The sequence below is a fragment of the Patiria miniata genome, unplaced genomic scaffold (assembly GCF_015706575.1).
Source record: "Patiria miniata isolate m_02_andy unplaced genomic scaffold, ASM1570657v1 HiC_scaffold_29, whole genome shotgun sequence".
NCBI lineage: Eukaryota > Metazoa > Echinodermata > Asteroidea > Valvatida > Asterinidae > Patiria > Patiria miniata.
Window position 1 is genome coordinate 25,784,224 of NW_024037068.1, and position 20,721 is coordinate 25,804,944.

Consider the following 20,721-nt stretch of genomic DNA (forward strand, 5'->3'; position numbering starts at 1 on the left):
TAGCTCAGGTTGACCGCCCACGGTTAGTTTTAAGCCTCGCGAGGCGAAAGAAATAGGGGAGATATTTGCCTCGTGGCCTCGTGAGTCAGAAACTCAGCGAACGGCCTCGGAAGACTTTTTGTTCAGCACGTAGCTCTCGTGTGCGGCGGGCTCTTAGAGATAGCCGTGTGACTGTGATTTTTATTTCATTTATTTTAAATCTTTTGACTTTAAACATATGATAAAATGAACAGGGGATGTCAAGGAAAAAACTGTCATCAAAAAGATGTGTTCATCCAAATCCCTGTTCAAAAATTATATATATGCATATAAAGATAGAAAGATAATTGCACAAGATATGCATACCTAAAGAAAATGTTGAAAGTATATCAATAACGCGATCTTTTAAAATACGGGGACAATCTAACGTGCAGTGAAACCCATTGACAGATTAACAGGGACAAAACGGAAGGCTTGTTCGAAACATGATGTTTCTTGTGTCCGTACAGATGTAGTACGTAGTCCGCTGTACGTAGACTGGAACAGATTTGTTTATTTACCAAAACATCCGAAAACAGTAAACTGTAATATTATACAAACGTTTCAACAGAAAAACAACATGATGAGTAAATCATTGTCTTTACAGTGCGCTTTATTTCAAACTTTCATTTCAAAAATAGATTGAACTAAAGTTTGCTGAAATGCTTGACATAATAATTTTGTTTCTCAGTTCTTTAATCAATGTCGTCGTGATAGCGCCCCCATTCGATGCATTGGAAATACTTAAAAGTTGGCATCATGGAAAAACCAAATGATACGTACGCAGCTGTCATTAATACATAAAGTGAATACGGCCATATTTTTAAGCGATAATGGGTGTAATTTTGGGATATAAACATATTAGAATCCCATTTTATTAACATAAATTACATGTTGCTACACTTCCCAAATTACATAGGCCTATTGACAATATTCAATATTACTAGTTGGAGGTTTTCTACTGTTTGAAACCAAATAGTGGAGCCGATACAGCGTCCCCAATAACCAAAAGTGGCATATTGTTGAATGTTGCCTTTTCTGATTTCTCTTTATCTTTGCAGTTTCGGGACAGTCACCTCTGGTCGAAGGTCCTAACTGGACAGACAGCGGTCAAGATGCGGAATTCACCTGTACGTCTGCTGGGTCTATCCGCATCGTGCAGTGGACTAAGAGTGACTTCGGAGGATCTATAGTAGACGCAGATCTTATTATAGACTTCAGAATCTCCACAGGGAATGTGATAAACATGAATAGCTCTCGTTACCAGTTTGACAAAGCTGCCCCTGGGTTTCCGCTGACGATCAAGTCGGTCAACTTTCAAGACAGAGGGGTCTACTGGTGCAGTACCTTGAGTGATGGAGAATCAGGCTACGTCCATGCAAACAAGGAGATGAGAGTAAGAGGTGAGGAGAGGTTGTTACTGTCACAGAAGTGAAAGTATTTAGGTTAATTATTCATGTGGTAGAATTGATGCATTCATACATTATCTCGCACACATGGAGTTCACTGCCTCAGAAGGTTAGGAATGAATTCCTAATTTCATTTCTTTTAAATCGGGGGTTGGAACTAGTTTATGTAATAGACCCTGGCTCTGGCGAAGGGTTAGACAGGAGACTTGGCTCCGTGGATAACGGGTGATACTCAGACTAGAATCTGCAACCTCCGGATTGCCGTTCCGTACTTCCAAAACTGTAAGGTTTTTACAAACCTTTCAGATGTCACCACTAACAAATTGTATCAATCATTTACAGTAATGACCCCAAGTTCTAGAAAACTTAATGAAGAACAGCCAAGAAAGAACCAGCATGACCAAGAGACGTGGAATTGATATTTACAACTTGTATTTACCTTGAATGTTTACCTTGAAGTGCCACACTTCTGTCCTCTTCTAGCAGGTTGTGTGACAGGGTTAAGGGGAGGGGGCTATCATTGCCTCATTATAAACCCATGTCTTACTAGTTGGATTTTGAAAATAAGGGGTATATAGGGTGCAGATACGGCGCCTTTGGCAGACTATATTCCAGTCATCGACGACTCGCTGGCTGAAGTATTTTCTTCTGTAAGATTTGGTCTGGTTTTTGCAAATATCTAAAAGAGCGCCCTTTGGTTCCTTAACAGTTTGTAGTCGGCGTTCTCAGTTCAACACGGGTTGATTTTGCATATTTGGTTTATTATTCTGAATTTTTCGATGAGGTCACCCCGTCTCCTTCTGCCTTCCAGAGTTGTTAGAGTAAGTCTGGCTATTCGTTCTTCAAATGGCAAGTACGTGCGCAGGTTTGAGATCAATTTGGTAGCTTGGGCTTGGACTAATTGTTGCGCAAACCCGACCCGAAACCGAAACCGACTCGACCCGAAACCGACTTCGGGTCGGGTCGGGTCGGTTTGTCCAACATTTCAGTCGGGTGGGGTCGGTTTCGGTTTTGCGTTTGCGATTTTCGGGTCGGGTCGGGTCGGTTAAGCCATTTTGGAAAAACCCGAAATAAACCGAAATGAACCGAAACAGAATGGAAATTCATATGGTGCACAATTTGTGCAGAGTCACTGCGCGCGGTGCGACTAAAAATGGTTTGCGGTCTGTCTCGATCGGTCTATAACATGTAGGCCCACCAGTAAGGCACCGTCGTAGTGAGTGACGCACGGCATGATTCAGATACTGAAAGCCGATATTTTTTTACGTGAAGCAGGTCAGTTCAGGCGCGAAAAGCGGACACATTTGCAGAAGCCAGATATACTCGTTTTTTCGGGTCGCGTCGCGGTTTCGGGTCGGCTTTCTTTGAATTATTGTCGGGTCGGGTCGGTTTGAGGTAGTCGAGGTCGGTTTCTATTCGGATTCGGTTCATAAAATAAATGTCTCGGGTCTGTTTGGCCGGATAGATCCTCGGCTATTTTAACGCAATTCCACCGGTTTTTGTTTTAAGCCAAACGGTCTCTTTATTCAAAAAAAAGTTGTGGGGTCATATGTTAATGACCTCGCGTAGAAATTCTCACTGTGCACAGTCAAACGCGAATTAATTGCGTCCTCTGTCGTTCTGTCGTCCTCTGTCGGGCCAAACGAGTGTTTATTCGTGTATATTTACACCGAGTACACCACCCACAAAACTCATCAAAAGCAATACATTGGAACCCTTCTAGCTAGTTTTCATATTGAAATTTGGGCGGAAGTTTTGGTTATTCGGGAACAAAAATACATGCCCCCCCCCCCCCCCGGCCAAACAAATAAATTGTGTTCTACCGGCGTTGTCTGGGAGTGAGTTACGATTGAATTAATTTGTATCGTTTCTTTTATGAGTTCACGGTGGTTTCAGAAATCAATGAAATCACTTCAAAGTACACTTTGCTGTCTGTCATCGTTAGTTGTCGACTGATGAGGGCGCTGTTCGGAGCACAGCGCCCTCAGTTGACGGCTAATGACGACAGACATCAGGAACTTCACATTCTGTGAACTTGGTGAGCGAAATTCTGGTAAATGTCACGGTTTTGTTTGACTTTTCAGAGACTTGAACCCACGCTAGAGATACCTAACCATGTCAAAATAACACTTGTGAAATACTGAGACCAAACATTTTGGGACAGGACTCGGAGACAATTTTTTCTGCCCAAGGCAACTACCTTTTCGACATTCGCAATGCATCATGGGAGTGGATGACAAACATTGCCCGAAATGTACGTGCAAGTCTATGGCGCGGCACGTATGTTCTAGATTTTTTCATGTGTTTTTCTCAAATACCGATGGAGTTCAGCAATGAAATTTTCACACAAAGTTTCTGAAGGTACAAAGAGAATAACTATCTTTGGTAAAAACATGACTCATGAGATGATGAGTAGCCTAGCTCTGGAGAAATCAGTGGGGATTCCCTTCCGAATTGGATGACCGTAAAATCCCTCCATCGGCCTAGCTGGAGTTACCCAGCCCTGAGTTTTATCATTGGGTTGTCTATTAGGGCTGGAGCTAGTTTTTCTCGTAAACGATAGTATAGGCAAAAAAATTTGGAAAATGTTCAATTTTGTCCCCGTTACACACTAATTGCAACTGCAACTCACCCCAAACTTGCCTGGAATAACCATTACACAGGTCCTTGAAGTAAAAAACGATCCACGATGAAGATTCAGCCTACAATTGCAGTGAAAACAGGAGGAATAACCGCTAACCTGACAACCTTGCTGGCATGGCCAGGACCGCAATTGGTTTGTGCACACAAACAAATTGTGTACAATGAATGGCGGTCGATTATCAGGCACAGAGCGCTGTCAACTACTCGTTTTTGCCGGCTGCGCTGGCTGTTGGCGCATGACGTCACGCGGAAGCGTAACACCCGATGACTGTTTCATGCACTAATATGAGGTTTACCACTCAGGTTTACGCAACCGATTGTGCATGAAACAGCAAAGTTGTCAGGTTAGCGGTTATTCCTCCTGTTTTCACTGCAATTGTAGGCTGAATCTTCATCGTGGATCGTTTTTTACTTCAAGGACCTGTGTAATGGTTATTCCAGGCAAGTTTGGGGTGAGTTGCAGTTGCAATTAGTGTGTAACGGGGACAAAATTGAACATTTTCCAAAATTTTTTGCCCATACTATCGTTTACGAGAAAAACTAGCTCCAGCCCTAATAGACAACCCAATGATAAAACTCAGGGCTGGGTAACTCCAGCTACCATCGGCCATGTGTGCGGCGTGCGTGTGGCTGGCCGTGCACAGCTAGCCACAGCACATGCAAGATCTTCACATGCCACGGTGAGCCTTCGTTGGAGATTTTGATACGAACACGAAGGGCAATGAAGGGTGGAAAACAAGTGTTTCTATGATTTTAATTTGATCCTGAAAAGAATTTGGATGACAAATGCAAATATCAGTTCAACGAAGATGTCCATGGCTGATTTCTTCCTCTTTCTGAAATTCTGTATTACCAGATTTTACAGCTTCTTAAATCTTGGGGATTTTTTTGTAATTTCTTTATGGCAAAGTTTTACAAAGCCAAGCTTTGGGTTTGGCTGTTTTTTTTCTGAGCTGTTTTTGTTCATACATATAGGTTTTATCCATTTAGTTTTTTCATGATTTCGATGTTTTGTCAGGAATGTACATAATTATGTCATGCCCAGTGTTCCTTTGATGGTCCCTGGGAAAGATTTCCATATACAAAGTTCACTAATTTTCCTCTGTATTGACTAACAAGCCCCCAGATAGCAATTTCATGTCATCAAAGTCAATTTGAGCAGTGAGAAAATACAAGCATTTTCTTAGAAAACACTTAGAATTTTTCAGTCCAGTCTCATAGGGTTTGTACACAGGGTGTTGAGTGAACTTCGTATATGGAAATTTTAGTAATCCTTACTTTTAGGACCCCGTTCCTATATAGGAAGGGAAAGACTCACCAAAACAGTTGACTAAATGACACTCAAAATTGACATTCTGATATTTCTTGGCACATCTGAACAATTGGTACCTTCTTGAATATCAGCAGGTTTAATTTTGTGGAAAGAGGGCAGGGCTTTGATTTATGAGGGAAATTCAGGGGTAAAAGACGACGATGACAACCAGAAAACAGACTCAAAAACCAAGATGGCAAACGTGAAAGCTCGATGCGATGAAAGCTCGATGCTGATTGGCTGATAAAAAATAAACTTCTTATTTATTTTTTTTAGCAGCCAATCAGCATCGAGCTTTCATTATGTAGGGCTTTCACTGTGTTGTGAGAACTACAACATGCACGTCTGACTGCGAAAAAAGGTAGGAAAGTCACATTTTCTTTGAAAGTGCTTTCAAAATTACAACAAACATGGGTTTATATGAAGAAAAAAGATTGCTTTAGCCTGCAAAAGTCACTTTGGTACTGGACAGTCATCTGCAAAAGTCAGTTTTGAACAGAACTCGAAAAAATAGAGGTGTCCTAAAAGTACATGTAAGGATTACCGGAAATCTTTCCGGTCCCTGTATCCCTAGTGCGATTCCGTTACCGAGCGCAATGCATTGGTGTATATGATAATGAGGAGACTGGATCTTGTTTGTAAACATGAACTTATTTCAAACGATGATACGGAGTCGAGAAGTACATTGTGTTCATGTAGCTTGAACGGGTTTCCGCTCATAAGAGCTGCCCTACATGTAGTTCCCGACTCCCTAAACGAGATCCAGTCTACTCATTATCACAATCGATGCATCGCGCTCGGTAGCGGAATTGCACTTGGGATACAGGTACCATCAAAGGAACGCTGGGCATGACGACATCGCATTGTTCAAACACGAGTTGGAAATTTAATGCGTTCACGATCGCGAGGGGAGCTCTCGGAAAGGAACGGAAAATTTCACTTTCATCCCGATCGTAACTAAACTGGTCTCAATCTTAATCATCGATCTCTACTTGCACCTCAGGTGGGGTATTTAGTTATTTGGAGGCTGTTTTTAGGGTGAAATCTGATGTTTTTGTTGGGCAATGTTGGGTTTTTGGGAAAAGAACAGAATTGTGTCCAGCGATGGCAGCGGTTTAGCTGGACCCTGCTATCGCCAGACCATGTCCGAATGTTAAAAAGGCGATTAAAGTTGGGTCGAGTTGCTGAAACTCAGACTGAACATACCTCAAACGTCAGGCTCATAATAGACATACGATTCAGCAGTCATTCACGAAGCTACTGATCGACTCGAAATAGACCAAAAACAACTAACATACAATGTATGAAAATTGTTGCTGATTTTGGTGGCTTGTCCATAAAAAAACGTCCAGTTTCAACGGCTGTGTGGTTAATTATGCAAATGCATGCATCACGTGATGACAATCGAACAGTCTGTGCATGCGATGTACAATGTATGTGGGTACCACACCGCTTTCAGGCGCCGCTAGTGGGTTCAATTTTTGTCTGGTGCGTTGTCGTGGAAAGCTGTCAACTTTCCACAACACAATAGCAAATTTTAGGTACATATATTATTGCAGCTCAACAAAATGTTTTATTAACTTTTGTTATATTTTGTTGTCTGTTTAAGTATGTTAATGGACTAGTTTGTTATGATCAAAATGAGGGAATGTCTCCCAATTCACATCCCCTGTCCCATGTTTGCCTCCGGGCATTCGATATCTCATTTTGGGAAGATTTTGTTATTTTGTTGTTTTTGTGGCAGTGTTTCCAAAAAGCATCACCCTATCCGACTCAACTGGAAGTTACCCATCTTCTGGCGGTACATCATATCTTATTGAAGGTGTGGACCGTCAGTTCACCTGTGAGGTACCAGACATCAACCCAGGAGCATCATTCACTTGGTCTCGTGTCGATGGGAGCCTCACAGAGGGTAACACCGTCAACAATACAAATGCTGATCGTTTGACTACTAGCACCAGTCTGGTAACCCTATCACCAAGATGGAGCCATCATGGAGAGATGTTGCGGTGCCAGGCTTCCAACAAAGGTGGACATGCCGGTATCAGCATCAGCATACTGCTCGATGTTACAGGTAAGAAACAATTTCAAACAAATTGAAACTTATTGAGAATGTCCTTTTTTATTCAGAAAATTTTGGATTCTAAATGCTCTGTGGTGTGATCTGAGGCAATTTCTGACCACTGTAACCAATTTTTTTGTTTAGCGAAAGATGGTGGTGTACGCAGTGGCTGCCTTTTTTTGCAATGTCACTTTAAAAAAAATGGGGTCCTTTTTTTTGGGAGGGGGGGGGAGGACATGACCCCAATTAGCCCCCCTGGATCTGCCGTTGGTTACGTCTACTGTCATCATGTCCCAATGTGATCGTAATAGTCAAAAACCAGAGATTGATTGAGATTGGAGATTGGGACACGGCATGTCTTTCTGTTTGTTACCAATATGGATAACCTGAGTCCATACGAGACGTGAAGCACATGGACAAACAAGATTATGGTACATTTGTACATGTACTTGTTTTTAAACAGCACTAACGTTGTTCCTGTTTGTATTCATTTCAAAGTTCTCCCCAGTGTGTCTTCAATGTCACTGTCGGATGCCAGTGGTGCAGTAAGCGGTGCCGTGGTTCTTGACCAAGGAACACTACATTCGTTCCTTTGCACGGTACATGGTAGCAGACCTGGTGCAAGGATCGAGTGGTACCTGAATGACGTCATGAAACGCGCTGTCAATCCGTCGCCTACAGGAACAGATGAACTTGTTAATACAACAGATACTTGGTCCTTGAGACCAACTAGAGCTCATCACAGACAGGAACTGAAATGTGTAGCGAGCACCACTGAGTCACAACAACCATACCCATCACTTAGGGTGACACTAATGGTCTATGGTAAGAACTCCAATAGAAAATGATCTGGTGCATCATAACTAGAAAAGGAGAACGTAAATTATTCAATGAAACGTTATCATAGAAACAGGTCGTGTCATTTTGTACACCGATCCAATTTTGGAATGGGGGTTGACGATTCTGGTAGGCATTACTGGGATGCTTCCATGACTGAATGCCCAATTGCCCATACATAAATATACTAGAGGTTCGCGTTTGTTGTTACAAACGCAGAGTGGTCGGGCAGGCAATTTTTTTCATGAAACACTGCCGAGGTAAGTTATGAATATTTTAATGAAGAACAAAGCATCACGAAATTAAATCCTTTCCATCACAATAAATTATTATGTTAAAAAATGCATCTTTAACGGTATGATAAATTTCCATAAACATTTTATGTACACATACGAGTTATTTCTGGCTTGATGACGTCATTATGAAAAATCGGAAGGTGAATGCTGATTTAGTTCGGAGTGGATAAATGTTTATTGTGAAGTTAAATTACGTATGGAAATATGGAAAATATAATTGTATGCATTTATAATATCATCTAACTTCCGGTTTCATGACGCCCCTAGTATTTGGAAGCAAAATGTGAACATAGTTATGGATATCGGTATTTGGGCTACGAAGATATACGACATGAATCAAATGATAGAATATGATCGTTTTCATCTTCCGGTCTGACGACGTCATGAACTTGAAACCTTGCCAAGTCATCTGTGGTTAATCGAAGAATATCAAGGAGCGATTTGGTAAAATTAGAACCGATGGACTTCGGATTAAAGAAAACAAACACTACTTTATGTGCCGCTAGGGGGCGCCCTTTTGGATGATGACGTCATCACACTGTTTTTTTTTGTGACTTGCATTTCTCACTAAACACTTGCATGATATAAATGTCTGTAGTAAAATGCTTCCGCTTTTGAGTTATATTCCAGTTTTTATTGCACTTCCGGTAACACCGGAAGTAAAGGTCAAGCAGTTTTGTGTCCGGGCACAAGAAATGTTACTCACGGCATAGTCTACAACTTCACGAAAAAAAGAACACGATAATCTATTTCGTTCAAAAGATATAGCGTAAACTATTTTGTCAAAATTTGCCCTTAAATGGCTTGTAATTTGATACCCGATGACGTCATGCTGACGTAACAAAATGTATAACATCTTCGTAACATGGTACAAGTTCACACAAGGTTTTGTGATTGTACCGTAAACCGTTCGGAAGAAATTTTGCTTTGTTTTTATTTCAGGCTAACGTCTTCATTTTGAACTCATCTAACTTTGACCTTCCGGTAGACCCGGAAGTAAAGGTCAAGCGAGTGTACGTACACAACAAAAAATGTTGAGCAATTAATGGTCTATCTCATATACAGAATACAAACATCATTGATTATTTAGTTCAAGAGTTATAAGTGAAAGTAATTGGTCACTTTTCCACCTAAAATCACTTGTAATTTGACACCTGATTACGTAATCATGACGTCAGAGTAATATGCACCACTTCGGATGAGGGTCAATATATATTGAAAGTTACAAGTTCATACCCTATACCATTTAGGAGAAAACCCGCGGAGAAGTATTGTCCGGAAAAAAAAAAGAAAGAAAGAAAGATTAATTCTAACAGATCCAAAGAGTGGTCGGGTTGTGCCCGACCACTCAATAACTTTTGCACTACATGTATGTTGGCTTGCTGTAATAAGAGGAGGATGTGTTTTTCAATGCGATGTTAACTTGACGTTTTGGTCAGTTTCCAGTGACTGTCACTTATTATTTCCAACACTCTAGTCATTACTCTGCAAACTCGGAGTGCTTGTTGTTTTTATTAATCAGCAAATTAAATTGGAATGTTCCACTCGTGTTAAAAATGCAGGTCCCCCAGATGTCCCGGATGTAACTGCTGCAACGTCCATGATTGAGAACGAATCTGTCTTGCTGACGTGTACAGCAGACATGGGATACCCTGATGACTGGTCACTGGATTGGACCACGGGAGGTAGGGTTATATCAATAGCTACGATGTCATCACAGTCAGGTGATCGCTACAGGTTCACCAGCGAGCTCCTCTTCACCCCGTCAAGAGAGGAGAATGGGAACACCGTCATCACGTGCACAACAAGCAGGGTTTCCTTGACCCAAGGACCAGTGGGATCTCTGGGTCCAATTGATGTCCAGTGTAAGTCATGACATTCCAGTTTAGAAAACTTTCAAAGAAGGGAGAATTCTCTTCGGTTATGAACAGTGGCACTGTAGTAAAAAGTTCAACCCAATGCTTGATATTGCTTCTTGAAAATGTCAGCAACATTCCAAGATTTGCGCTTAATCACATTCTAAATAACCATCTTCCCAGAGATGCTCACAAATTTACAACTATATGAGTACTAAGTAGGAAAGCATTATTCACCAGATTATTTAAATTGATTGGACAGTTTCCTGTAAGGTCAAACTGTGTTAGGGGCCGTTCACAATTATCAACATTTTCACGAGCGTACAAACCGTTTGATGAAATGTCGATCTGTTTTCACGCCCGTCGCCAAAGTCGACAGCCGCAACTGATGCCGATCGAGCACTTGCCGAGCCGGTCGCGCCCCGCGCCAGGCCCCGCATTGCATCCCATGAACTTTTTTGTGTACAGCATGCGCGGCATTGTCCTACACACGTACGTGAAAATGTACATGTACATGTATAGTCCGTATCCACTGCGTGTTTTTAACTACAGCGGAATGCAGACTGTAAAAAGCTGTTCGACGAAGTCACATGCAAGTGTCTATATATAGACTTGTGAGAAAAAAATTAACATTTTTTTCCTACACTTTTAGGGGGGGGGGGGGGTCTTGAAAAAGTGTACGCTTTGTACCCTTGTGAAAATGTTGATAATTGTGAACGGCCCCTTAGTAAACTGTGTGAGTAAACGTGTGACCAGGAAATAGTTTTGTTCTTCTATTTTTCAGTCTGCACAAGGAATGTGAGTGTGACACAGAGTCCCTCAGAAGCAACAGAAGGCAACAGAGTGTCGCTGATCTGTACCTCCGAGAGCAGCAACCCAGCTGCTACTCTAACCTGGTCCAAGGGTAACGTGTTGCTAACCACGCCCACTGATCAACCTAACGCTCCTGGAGATAATGGAGGCAGAGTGACTACAGTCATCTACACAAGTGATGTCCTGAACAAAAATAACAACGGAGATGTGTACACATGCTGTGCCACAAATCCAACCATCTCGTCATGTGCTGAAGATCTGTGTGATATGTACATATTAGGCGTTGGATGTAAGTAACTACTTACGTTGTTGTCCATTTTTGGGGGGTTTACTTAGTTTTTTTTCCGTATTGCCATCATGCGCATTGCCCCATTGCCCAAATGTAAACTGTTAGAGACCCAGGGTCAGCCCCGTTGCCAGATCCGCAAGGGGGGAGGGGGGGGGGGGGGGTACCAGCTAGGGGTGCACTCCACACAAAAACAAAACACAAAGAAGGCTTTTGCCGAGGTGGAGGGGAGATCGCTTGCCAGGGGGTCCCCCTTTACAGACGGGCCTACCCATAGTGGTATTGGTCACGGTTTTTGTTTTTTAGATTTCAGGATTTTTTTTTTCTGAAATGGAGAATTCCTGAGATTTACCAGAAAGTTGTCATTAATTATTATAAAGGTTTGTGTAAAACAAAACAAAAACAGGTATTTTAATAGTGCTTTAAGGCAAATACAAACATATACCATTAACCATTTGTTGCTCTGAGGCTTTTGGTAGCCCAAACCCTCTGCCGATTATTTCGTGGATGTGTCATTTTCTCCCAATTGCAACCCTGAGAAAATTGAGCAGATCTAAACGGTGTCTCATAGAAAAATCCAAGCACCGTAACAATGCTATTACAAAAGTCGCCATTCAATGGCAAAAGCATTGTGCTACATGTAGTTATTGTTCAGATAATCCATCATGGGGTAGTTGCTTTTTACAATAGCGTGCAGTTTCTCCGTTGATTGGGCCTTGTGAGTGTCAGTCACTGATCTCTATATAAAGACTGGATGCGGATATGCATACAACATTCACACAGTAGACTTTGCATATTGACCAATTCGCCCCCGGTCTCACGAAGATGGCCACATATAATACGTACGTTCTACGCGTAAATACGCACACGTTGTATCAACAGTTGACGCGCATTTTGGTCACGTACACATATTATGATGTTCTAAAAGGGACACATTTCTGTAGTGATTATTATTTCAAAACGCCGAAAAAGTGATATTTGCGGCATTTTAGTAACCACGACGTTAGAAAAATTGTTGTTAACCTTGGTCAGTGGTGGTGGTCAAATTATAAGTCAAGTGAACCGCGACGTTACAAAAGAAATCATGCTGTATATAAAAACGGTAACTTGTCCTTTGTAGATCACCAGCCGGTCTCACCAATATGGCGTCAAATTCATTCATTGTGCGGCTCTTTATTAGCTATCCAGTCTTTATATAGAGATCAGTGGTGTCAGTGATCACGTGCTCTGATTCGTCCATATTTCCCCTTAATCCCTCAGACGCTCCTGAATTCACATCGGTGACACGATCCTCAGACACCCCCGTCACTGAAGGCGGGAATATAACCCTGACTTGCTCTGTAGATGCCAATCCTAGGCCTAGTGACATCACTTGGAAGAAGCGAGACTCAAGTGAAGCATTCAGCTCAGTGTACAATGACGTCACTAGTACTCTGACTCTGAGTAACATCAGGAGGGAGCAGGCTGGGTACTACATGTGCCGAGCTAACAACGGGGTGCCTACATCAAATCCTAGCGACGATGTGGTGTCAGATCCTATTACTGCTGTTGTACACTGTAAGTTTGCATACGATTCTCACGCACAAAACTAATCTTCCCTTTTTTCATTTTGTTTATTACTTAATCTCTTTGATGTTGTGATGTAAACTTCTTCCAACTATAAAACCTACAATAACATCAACAGTACTGGACGTATGCTTTGGTGTAACCTCCAAATCTTTAAGGTTGGTTTTATGCCCTTTGGCATTTGATTTGATAAACTTAACCCCCTAATAATTCCTCAGGACTACCCTGCTAAATTCAAAAGAGTCCGACGGTTACTCATATGAGTTTCCTGCTCAATCCAACACAGTCCCACACAATCCAACATGCCAAGTTGTTGGGTACCTGAAAAGTTAAAACGACTGGCCTGCTCAATCCAACAGAACCAAACTGTGCCTTGTTTTTATGTTGCCTGCTGAATCCAACAGAGTGTAACACAGTCTGTCCATATTATTTATTAGTTACCTGCTGAATCCAACAGGTCCAACTTGGCGTTATTTACCAGCACTCAACAGAATTTGACCGTGAATGTTTTCAGTTGCCTGTTGAATTCAACATAGTTCAAGAGGAATATATACAAGGTGTTTACTGCCCAATCCAATAGGATCCAACAGAAATGTACAATTGTTGGATCCTGTTGGATTCAGCAGGCTAGGATTTAATCACAATTAAACATTACGATGACGGTTCAAGAATTACATGGCGAAGTCAGCAGTAAGGGTAGGCCTACGTTAGGCATGTGAAAGCAAAAATCTGTTGTGAGTTGGTAGTTTTGGGAAGATCAAGTGGGAGACTTCGTATTCCGGACAGTGTGATTTTTATAATGACCTCTGAGGATATCCATGGGCATTGCGAGGGGGGAGGGGCGCTTGCCCTCGCAACGCCCATGAGGATATCTGACTAAACAGAGAATGTTGTCTGAAACGTGGTTAACATCTTGTTCTCAGATCCGCACAAACTCGCACAAGATGTTTAATTCCACACGGGGCTAACACAAACTTACTCTTTACCGTAACGGCTTGAGTAACAACATCGGTTCAATACTGAGTGGTATGAAAAGTAGTAGCAAAGCTCAATATGGTTGGATTCAATACAGTGAAATGTTTTACTTCAAATGATCAAAACTGTGATTTTTGGTTGGGAAACTGATGCTGAACATCCCGTATTGAACTGCGGCATTCATGTACTTTATGCACTGAACGGTGAAGTGTCTATCGCACTAATCTGGTAAACTCTCGAACCATAAACCTGCGGTTTTCACACCTTCCGCGGTGGAAAGCTGGACAGCAGTGTACCGTTATGAATAACAATAGAACCTCGAGTCTCCAGAAATCCAAGGTAAAAACACCGTGAAACCGCCGTAACATAATCCTCAATTGACTTCTCCAATTTCGTACCGTGAAAACGGGCTTACTTTGCAGTGTAAAAAAGTTTCACTGTAATTCTAGGGGGAAATTTTTTTTTCACGGTGTTGAAATTCATAGTGTAAGGACTGATGTAACACCGCAGCTTTACAGTGTAATAATTGCCTAATTGAACAAGGCTTGTATTTAAGGGTTTTTGTTTCTTATTTCAGATGAAGCCAACATCACCAATAAAGCAGACAGTGTGATCGGTGCCAAGCCCGGAGGAGTAGCAGTCCTAACATGTATCGTGAGAGCCAACCCTGCACCCACGGTGTCCTGGCATGACCCCGACGACACAAGGATTTCCCCAGACTCGGGTAGTAACAAGTACTCGATCCACACTGCAACCACGGCTGGAGATCAAGTCTACGGATTTACAGTCACCAGTACTTTGACTATTCGTGGAATCGATCCTCTGGTCGACTATGGCGTGTATACTGTCAATAGTTCGAACGGAATCGGAGTCCAAGATTCCCTGCAGATCAACGTCACAACACCAAGTAAGAGAGTACAATAATTCACCGTGCCGAAAATTTAGGGTTTTGGGGGGCATATGCAACCCCTTGAAAAAAGGCTTTAAAGAGTTCCTTTTGAACACAAATGAATATCTAGTCTGCAAATAGACTGGTTTCCAATCCTTTTGTTATCGATTCTGATAAGGGCAGTAACCAATGTGATCTACGAGAACCAAATTATTTAAGGTCCGCAAAATATGTTATTCCAAAACTAATATTGGGCCGATATTTTCCTTCAATGTCTTTTTATTAGAGGCCTAATAGTGGAATATTTGTCTAGTGTAAGACAAATTTGATTTCAGAAATGAAGTATATATATTTTTGGCTGATAGCTTAAAAGTAGCTTAAAAAGATGATTTTTTGAATGTCACTGCGACGTCATCTCTCACACAGGGATACCAAATAAGCCAACCAGTTTAGGATTAACCGACCGGACGGCAGAGTCTCTGACTGTAAACTGGACAGCAGGTCATGATGGCGGTGAGGAGCAGTCATTCCTTGTCAGCTACTTCAACACGACTGACTCAGAGAGTGTGGTGACATGGAGTGAGCCAGTTAGATCCAGTGATGGGCAGCGCAGATACACATACGCGGTGACATCCCTCCGACCGTACACTGAGTATAAGATCAGAGTCTATGCTGAGAATGTGGTTGGCAGAAACCCGGACTTCGGCAACGTGGTAGGATACACATTGCGTAAGTTGATTGCAATTTCAAAACGAAACTTCTCTGTTAATAGTTTGCTTGTGTGTGAATTTTCCTGAGCTTGTTAACATAATTATTGCAGGGATTATCTCCATTCCATAATTGTTGCACTCATAGCATCTTGGAAGTGCTTTTGTTAACCCTTTGCATGCTATCGGCGCATATTTGCGCCAACGCGCGGTATTCCCTCACCGCTAACGGCGCACATTTGCGCCCGATTGGGCGCTGCTTTTATTAAGCGAATATCTACGTCATCCGTAACCCCTGACCTTCATCCGGGTATTTTATGATAATGTCGATACATGGATGCCATTTTCAACGTGTGATCTCCGAAAGTTTTCTTGAAAAATCTCTCAAAAACGCTGTTTGAACATCGCGTTTTCGGTATCAGATTTGCATAAAAACAAAAGTAGCGCGTCATGTATGCTGATGATGCATTTAGGGAGATTTTTGAGGACGCAGACTCCGGAGAATCGGACTTTGAAGAGGTTTTGGCAGGCGATGAAATCGATGGTGATAGCGATCATGGCGATGTATACGTGTCCGAATCTGAATCGGACAACGAGGTAGTAGATCCAGCGCCAGCACCGGGCAACAACGGACCACGGGCGGGTGGAAATGGACAGCAAGTGCGGCCGCGGAGAGTGCAGGGTGGCGGAGATGTGGCTTTCCGCGCTGCATTGCCGAGGGCTTACCAGCATGACTGGCTGATGGATTTCAACCAGCCACATGGACAGATGATTTTTGCTGAGGATGGTGTGATTGGTGAGGATGACATCTCAGAGTACGCAATTTTTTCCCACTTCTTTGATTTGCTTGTAACTGAAACGAACAGATACGCCGCAACTACTATCGCTAGTAAAGGGGGTGTGGATGGCCTTAGACGACACTCAAGACTTCGTAAATGGCGAGATGTTGATGCCGGAGAAATGAAAGCGTTTCTCGCCATTCTACTTCTCATGGGTATGGACAGACGGCCAAATTACGATGCCTATTGGACAACAGAATGGACTATTCAGACCCCGGGTATCCGCGCCATTCTGTCTCGTGATCGATTCTACCTGATTCTACAAGTCTTCCATACTACGGACAATGCGCTACTGACACAGGCTGGTGACCCAAATCATGATCATCAAGGCAAAATAAAAGAGGTAATGGACATGCTGGTGTCCCGTTGGCAGTCGGCATACTACCCCGGACGGGAGATTGCAGTGGACGAGACGATCATCCCCTTTAAAGGTAGAAGCTCAATGAAGGTGTACAAACCAAATAAACCTCACAAATGGGGCCTCAACTGTTGGAACATTGCGGAATCCAACACGGGTTACATCTGGAATTCGGAACTGTACCAGGGCAAAACCAACAACGAGACTGAAGTTGGGTTGTACAAGAACGTGGTCTTGCGTTTATCGCAACCCTTCAATGGTAAGGGCCACCATATTTATATGGATAACCTGTTTTCGTCCCCCGAGTTGTATTTTTCACTCGCGGAAAATGGTATCGGAGCATGTGGCACATTGCGTGTAAACCGGGTCGACACCCCAAATGAGATCAAAGAGACTAAAACGAAGAAAGGAGATCCCTTGTGTGCAGTTAGGGACGGCGATCTCTTGTTTTTGTCATGGTTTGACAAACGGCAAGTCAACGTTGTGACCTCAGTCCACAACCAGTCAACATTCCAGAAGGATGTTCGTGCCCGTGGGCAACAGGACCCGCGAAAAGTGGACAAACCGGTAGCCATCGAGTGCTACACACGCTTCATGGGTGGAGTAGACCGAGCCGATCAAGGTATGTGGTATTACCTGAATATCCACAAAACCCTCAAGTGGTGGAAGAAGGTGTTTGTGTACCTGCTGGAGGTCTCGTATGTCAATAGTTGGATCATTTGGAAACGCCTTCATCCTGCAACCAGACTGAAACCGGAAAAGTTTCGATACGCAGTCATCCACGGTCTTCTCGAGGGACATGTTCCGCCAGACGTGAGACCTGGGAGGAGATCCATCGACCAACCGTTGCGTCTGACCGAGCGGCATTTCCTGAAGCATATCACCGCAGTGACGGCAGCCGGCCGCAAGTCCAGACCAGACTGTGTCGTCAGCTCTAATCGCAGCGTCAAGCGCCACCAAATCGAGTATGCCTGCGAGGAGTGCAACCTGCCAATGTGTCCCGTCCCATGTTTTCGCAGATATCATACACTAGTTGACTACAAAGCAAACTGTGAGCCAGGATACCACTGACTTCTCCACCAAGCATGGTTGACATGGACATGTAAAGCCATGAAATATGAACAAATGAACATGAACAGTGAACAGTTACTGGCTAGTTTGTGTAATTGTACATGTGTTTTTTCCAAGCGTGTGTGCCTGATACGTGTGCATGTGTACGTACATGTACATGTACATGTACATGTGCCTACATGTATACGTGAACTGTAAACTCTCGGAATTTCAAAATTCTGTATCTTGCATATTACCCATCATAAAAACATGCTTTTTGGACTGTTGTATTGGAAATCTTATGCCCTACAAATGATTCACAGCAAGTTTTACTATACAGATGTTCCTTCATTGAGAAAAAAATTAGTTATTGAATTGACATCTCTTGAATTGACATCAGTGTGTGTTCATAAAAACAAATTATGGTGAAAATATTTCAGGCTAAACAACCATGATTTTCAAAATTATGTAACTTCAACAATAAACATTGCAGAGACACCATTTTTGAACAAACATCTTGTCCATCTTTTATTCTACCAATAATTTATTTTGTGTTTTGTGATACAAAAACTCCTTCAGTGAGAAAAAACAAATTGAATGCGCAAGGGCCTATTTTGAGTGTGTATGCACAAACAATCCAGCGGGGAGGAAATACACAGTGCACTGATTCGTAGCGTGCAAAGAGTTAATTGTCTAAATGACCGGTTGAATGAAAATATGACATTGGCAATTATTATTTTTGTTTAAACCAGTTGGATTTGCAAGTGAACTTTTGAAATGTAAAACTAGTTAAAAAATATTACCAGACATCTAGTGTTTTACTAACAGATTATTTGTTTCTTTTTTTTTCCATTTCACTGTTTCTTTGAAACACAAATCGGCACTACTACCTGTGAATCAGCCAAACCTCCAACTAGTAAGTGGAATTGCTCTTCATTCTGTATTAAGTTTTCAATACTTAATACTTTTAACATTTATTCAATTTCATATTACTACTTAATTCATGAAAAGTGCAGTGCCATTTTGAATAAAAAACATTGGGCACTTTTTTTTTTAAGATGTCAATTGGACAATAAATGAGGTGATGAAACAAAGGTTTTTTTTATTGCAATACTGTTTCCCAATATTTTCTATTTCTTTGTTTATATTTGACAATCTCCAAATCTCTACTAACATCTCACAAAGAAAACAAGACAGCAAATCACAAATTCAAATTAAAATAAACAAACTAGGACATCTTTTAAAGAGTTGGCTTGCGCAGACTAACATATTGAGACGTAGGGGAACTTGAGGTAACTTTTGCCAGAGTTTAAAAGTGCAAATATACTTGCGTAACACTTTCTTTTGGTTTTACACATGACAGATTATGTATTCTTCAAAAAAGCTGGCACTGTTCAAGTCATTGGTTTAAGGAACGAGGGAGCATGTATCCAGCTTGAAGTCAGATACGACCCGAGTAATCCATGGATTAACTGCGGGGAATGTATGACAACAGACATGACAGTGGTGTTATCGGTCCGGTGCCCACAACCGCGGTCACGAAGGAGACGTGGCGCAGGAGCTGTAGAAGTAAGAGCCAGATTATGCTATGGAGACTTGTGCAGTGAACCAGTTGTTGTCGAACAAGGTAAATTTCAAATCTGACAATTTGTGCTGTATTGTTTTAGTGCTGTAACTTTAGCTCCTAAAACAAAAAATAGTGCAACAACTATAACAATTTGTATGAATTATGGCATGTTCAAAGTGTCTGTAGGCGGGTGTTGCTGTGTGCAGCCAGAGAACAGAAAAATATATGAACAAATAATGAGTTTTGTTTTGTAGAAACGATTGTCGGTTCCAAGGAGAATTCCTGCCTTGTATAAATTAAATACTATCGTACCAGATGTCTGTTGATACTAACACACTTGCTTTCTGGTTCACTTTACTCGGCCCCTACAACTTAAAGTCGGCAATAATTGTTTTTCCTTTATTTTCACGCAATGTTCCCATTGTATCATCTTTGACTGTCCATCTGTATTTACCCATCATGATGATTGATCATATTTGCATTTATCTTTTTTTTCTTTCATATCGCGTGCTTTTTCAAGTTCAAGTCGCAGCTCCACCGGAATCCACTGAGTCTATCATCTTTATCGGTCCCGTCATCGGCGCGGTGTCAGGCCTTGCCGTGCTGGTTCTCGTTATTGCGCTTGTAGTTCGTGTTAGGAAAGTGCAAAGCTATGCTGCTGGTGAGTTGATAGAGCTAAGGCAGTATTGATGCATGTAACATTATATGAAATTATCCTTCTGTAAACAAGATTACATTTAATAGGAATACCAGTGACCGTCTAGTGTCTAGAAACTGGTCTGAGTGGTCCATCTCTTTCCAACACTATGCTTGACAGGGACAGTTGGGCCCAACTCATCAAGACATCATGAAAACGAATGAATGAAGAAGAAGAAGTCTAGTGTCATATCCAAATTTAGTTACCCAAAAGTTGCTTTTCCCCTAAATATTTTAGTCAAAGGGGTTCATTATAGACCAATCCGATGGAGCTCCCTATCAATACACACAAACAGAAGCCCCCATTAGGCCTAAAAGCAAAAGCATAGTGCCAGTCATTGTTTAGATAGTCCGTCATGAGGTAGTTGATCTGTACACTCGCTGGTACAAAGCTTTCACCATTGAAGGGGGCCTATGTACACAGCGTGCACGATTTGGTTTTAGTTTGAAGTTTGTCTTCAGGACAAGTGTCATACATTAAAATATACCGTTTGAATTTGGAGAAAAATGTCAGTTAACAACAACAAACCTGTTTGATTCAG

General features: G+C 42.0%; 2 protein-coding genes across 4 annotated transcripts in view; both read left to right on the top strand.

The window, feature by feature from the left end:
• Positions 1–1,083: 1,083 nt before the first annotated feature.
• The window catches only part of LOC119735836 (tyrosine-protein kinase receptor TYRO3-like), a 28,624-nt gene continuing 8,986 nt past the window's right edge, over positions 1,084–20,721 (top strand). The window contains exons 1-11 of one of the 3 annotated variants that reach the window (XM_038209775.1): positions 1,084–1,421; positions 7,127–7,456; positions 7,943–8,269; positions 10,140–10,442; positions 11,218–11,535; positions 12,793–13,089; positions 14,651–14,980; positions 15,389–15,691; positions 18,818–18,832; positions 19,280–19,543; positions 20,004–20,144. In XM_038209775.1, coding sequence (XP_038065703.1) covers positions 1,265–1,421; positions 7,127–7,456; positions 7,943–8,269; positions 10,140–10,442; positions 11,218–11,535; positions 12,793–13,089; positions 14,651–14,980; positions 15,389–15,691; positions 18,818–18,832; positions 19,280–19,543; positions 20,004–20,144 — 2,785 coding nt within the window. In that variant the 5' untranslated portion in view covers positions 1,084–1,264. Of the gene's footprint in view, positions 1,422–3,412; positions 3,481–7,126; positions 7,457–7,942; positions 8,270–10,139; positions 10,443–11,217; positions 11,536–12,792; positions 13,090–14,650; positions 14,981–15,388; positions 15,692–18,817; positions 18,833–19,279; positions 19,544–20,003; positions 20,145–20,721 lie in introns of those variants that run through there. The other 2 variants (XM_038209774.1, XM_038209773.1) reach the window with 2 other exon arrangements.
• Positions 15,716–18,429, top strand: LOC119735837 (piggyBac transposable element-derived protein 4-like). Its single transcript, XM_038209776.1, has one exon. It carries the CDS (start codon positions 16,120–16,122, stop codon positions 17,935–17,937), a length of 1,818 nt encoding a protein of 605 aa, XP_038065704.1. The 5' UTR covers positions 15,716–16,119; the 3' UTR covers positions 17,938–18,429.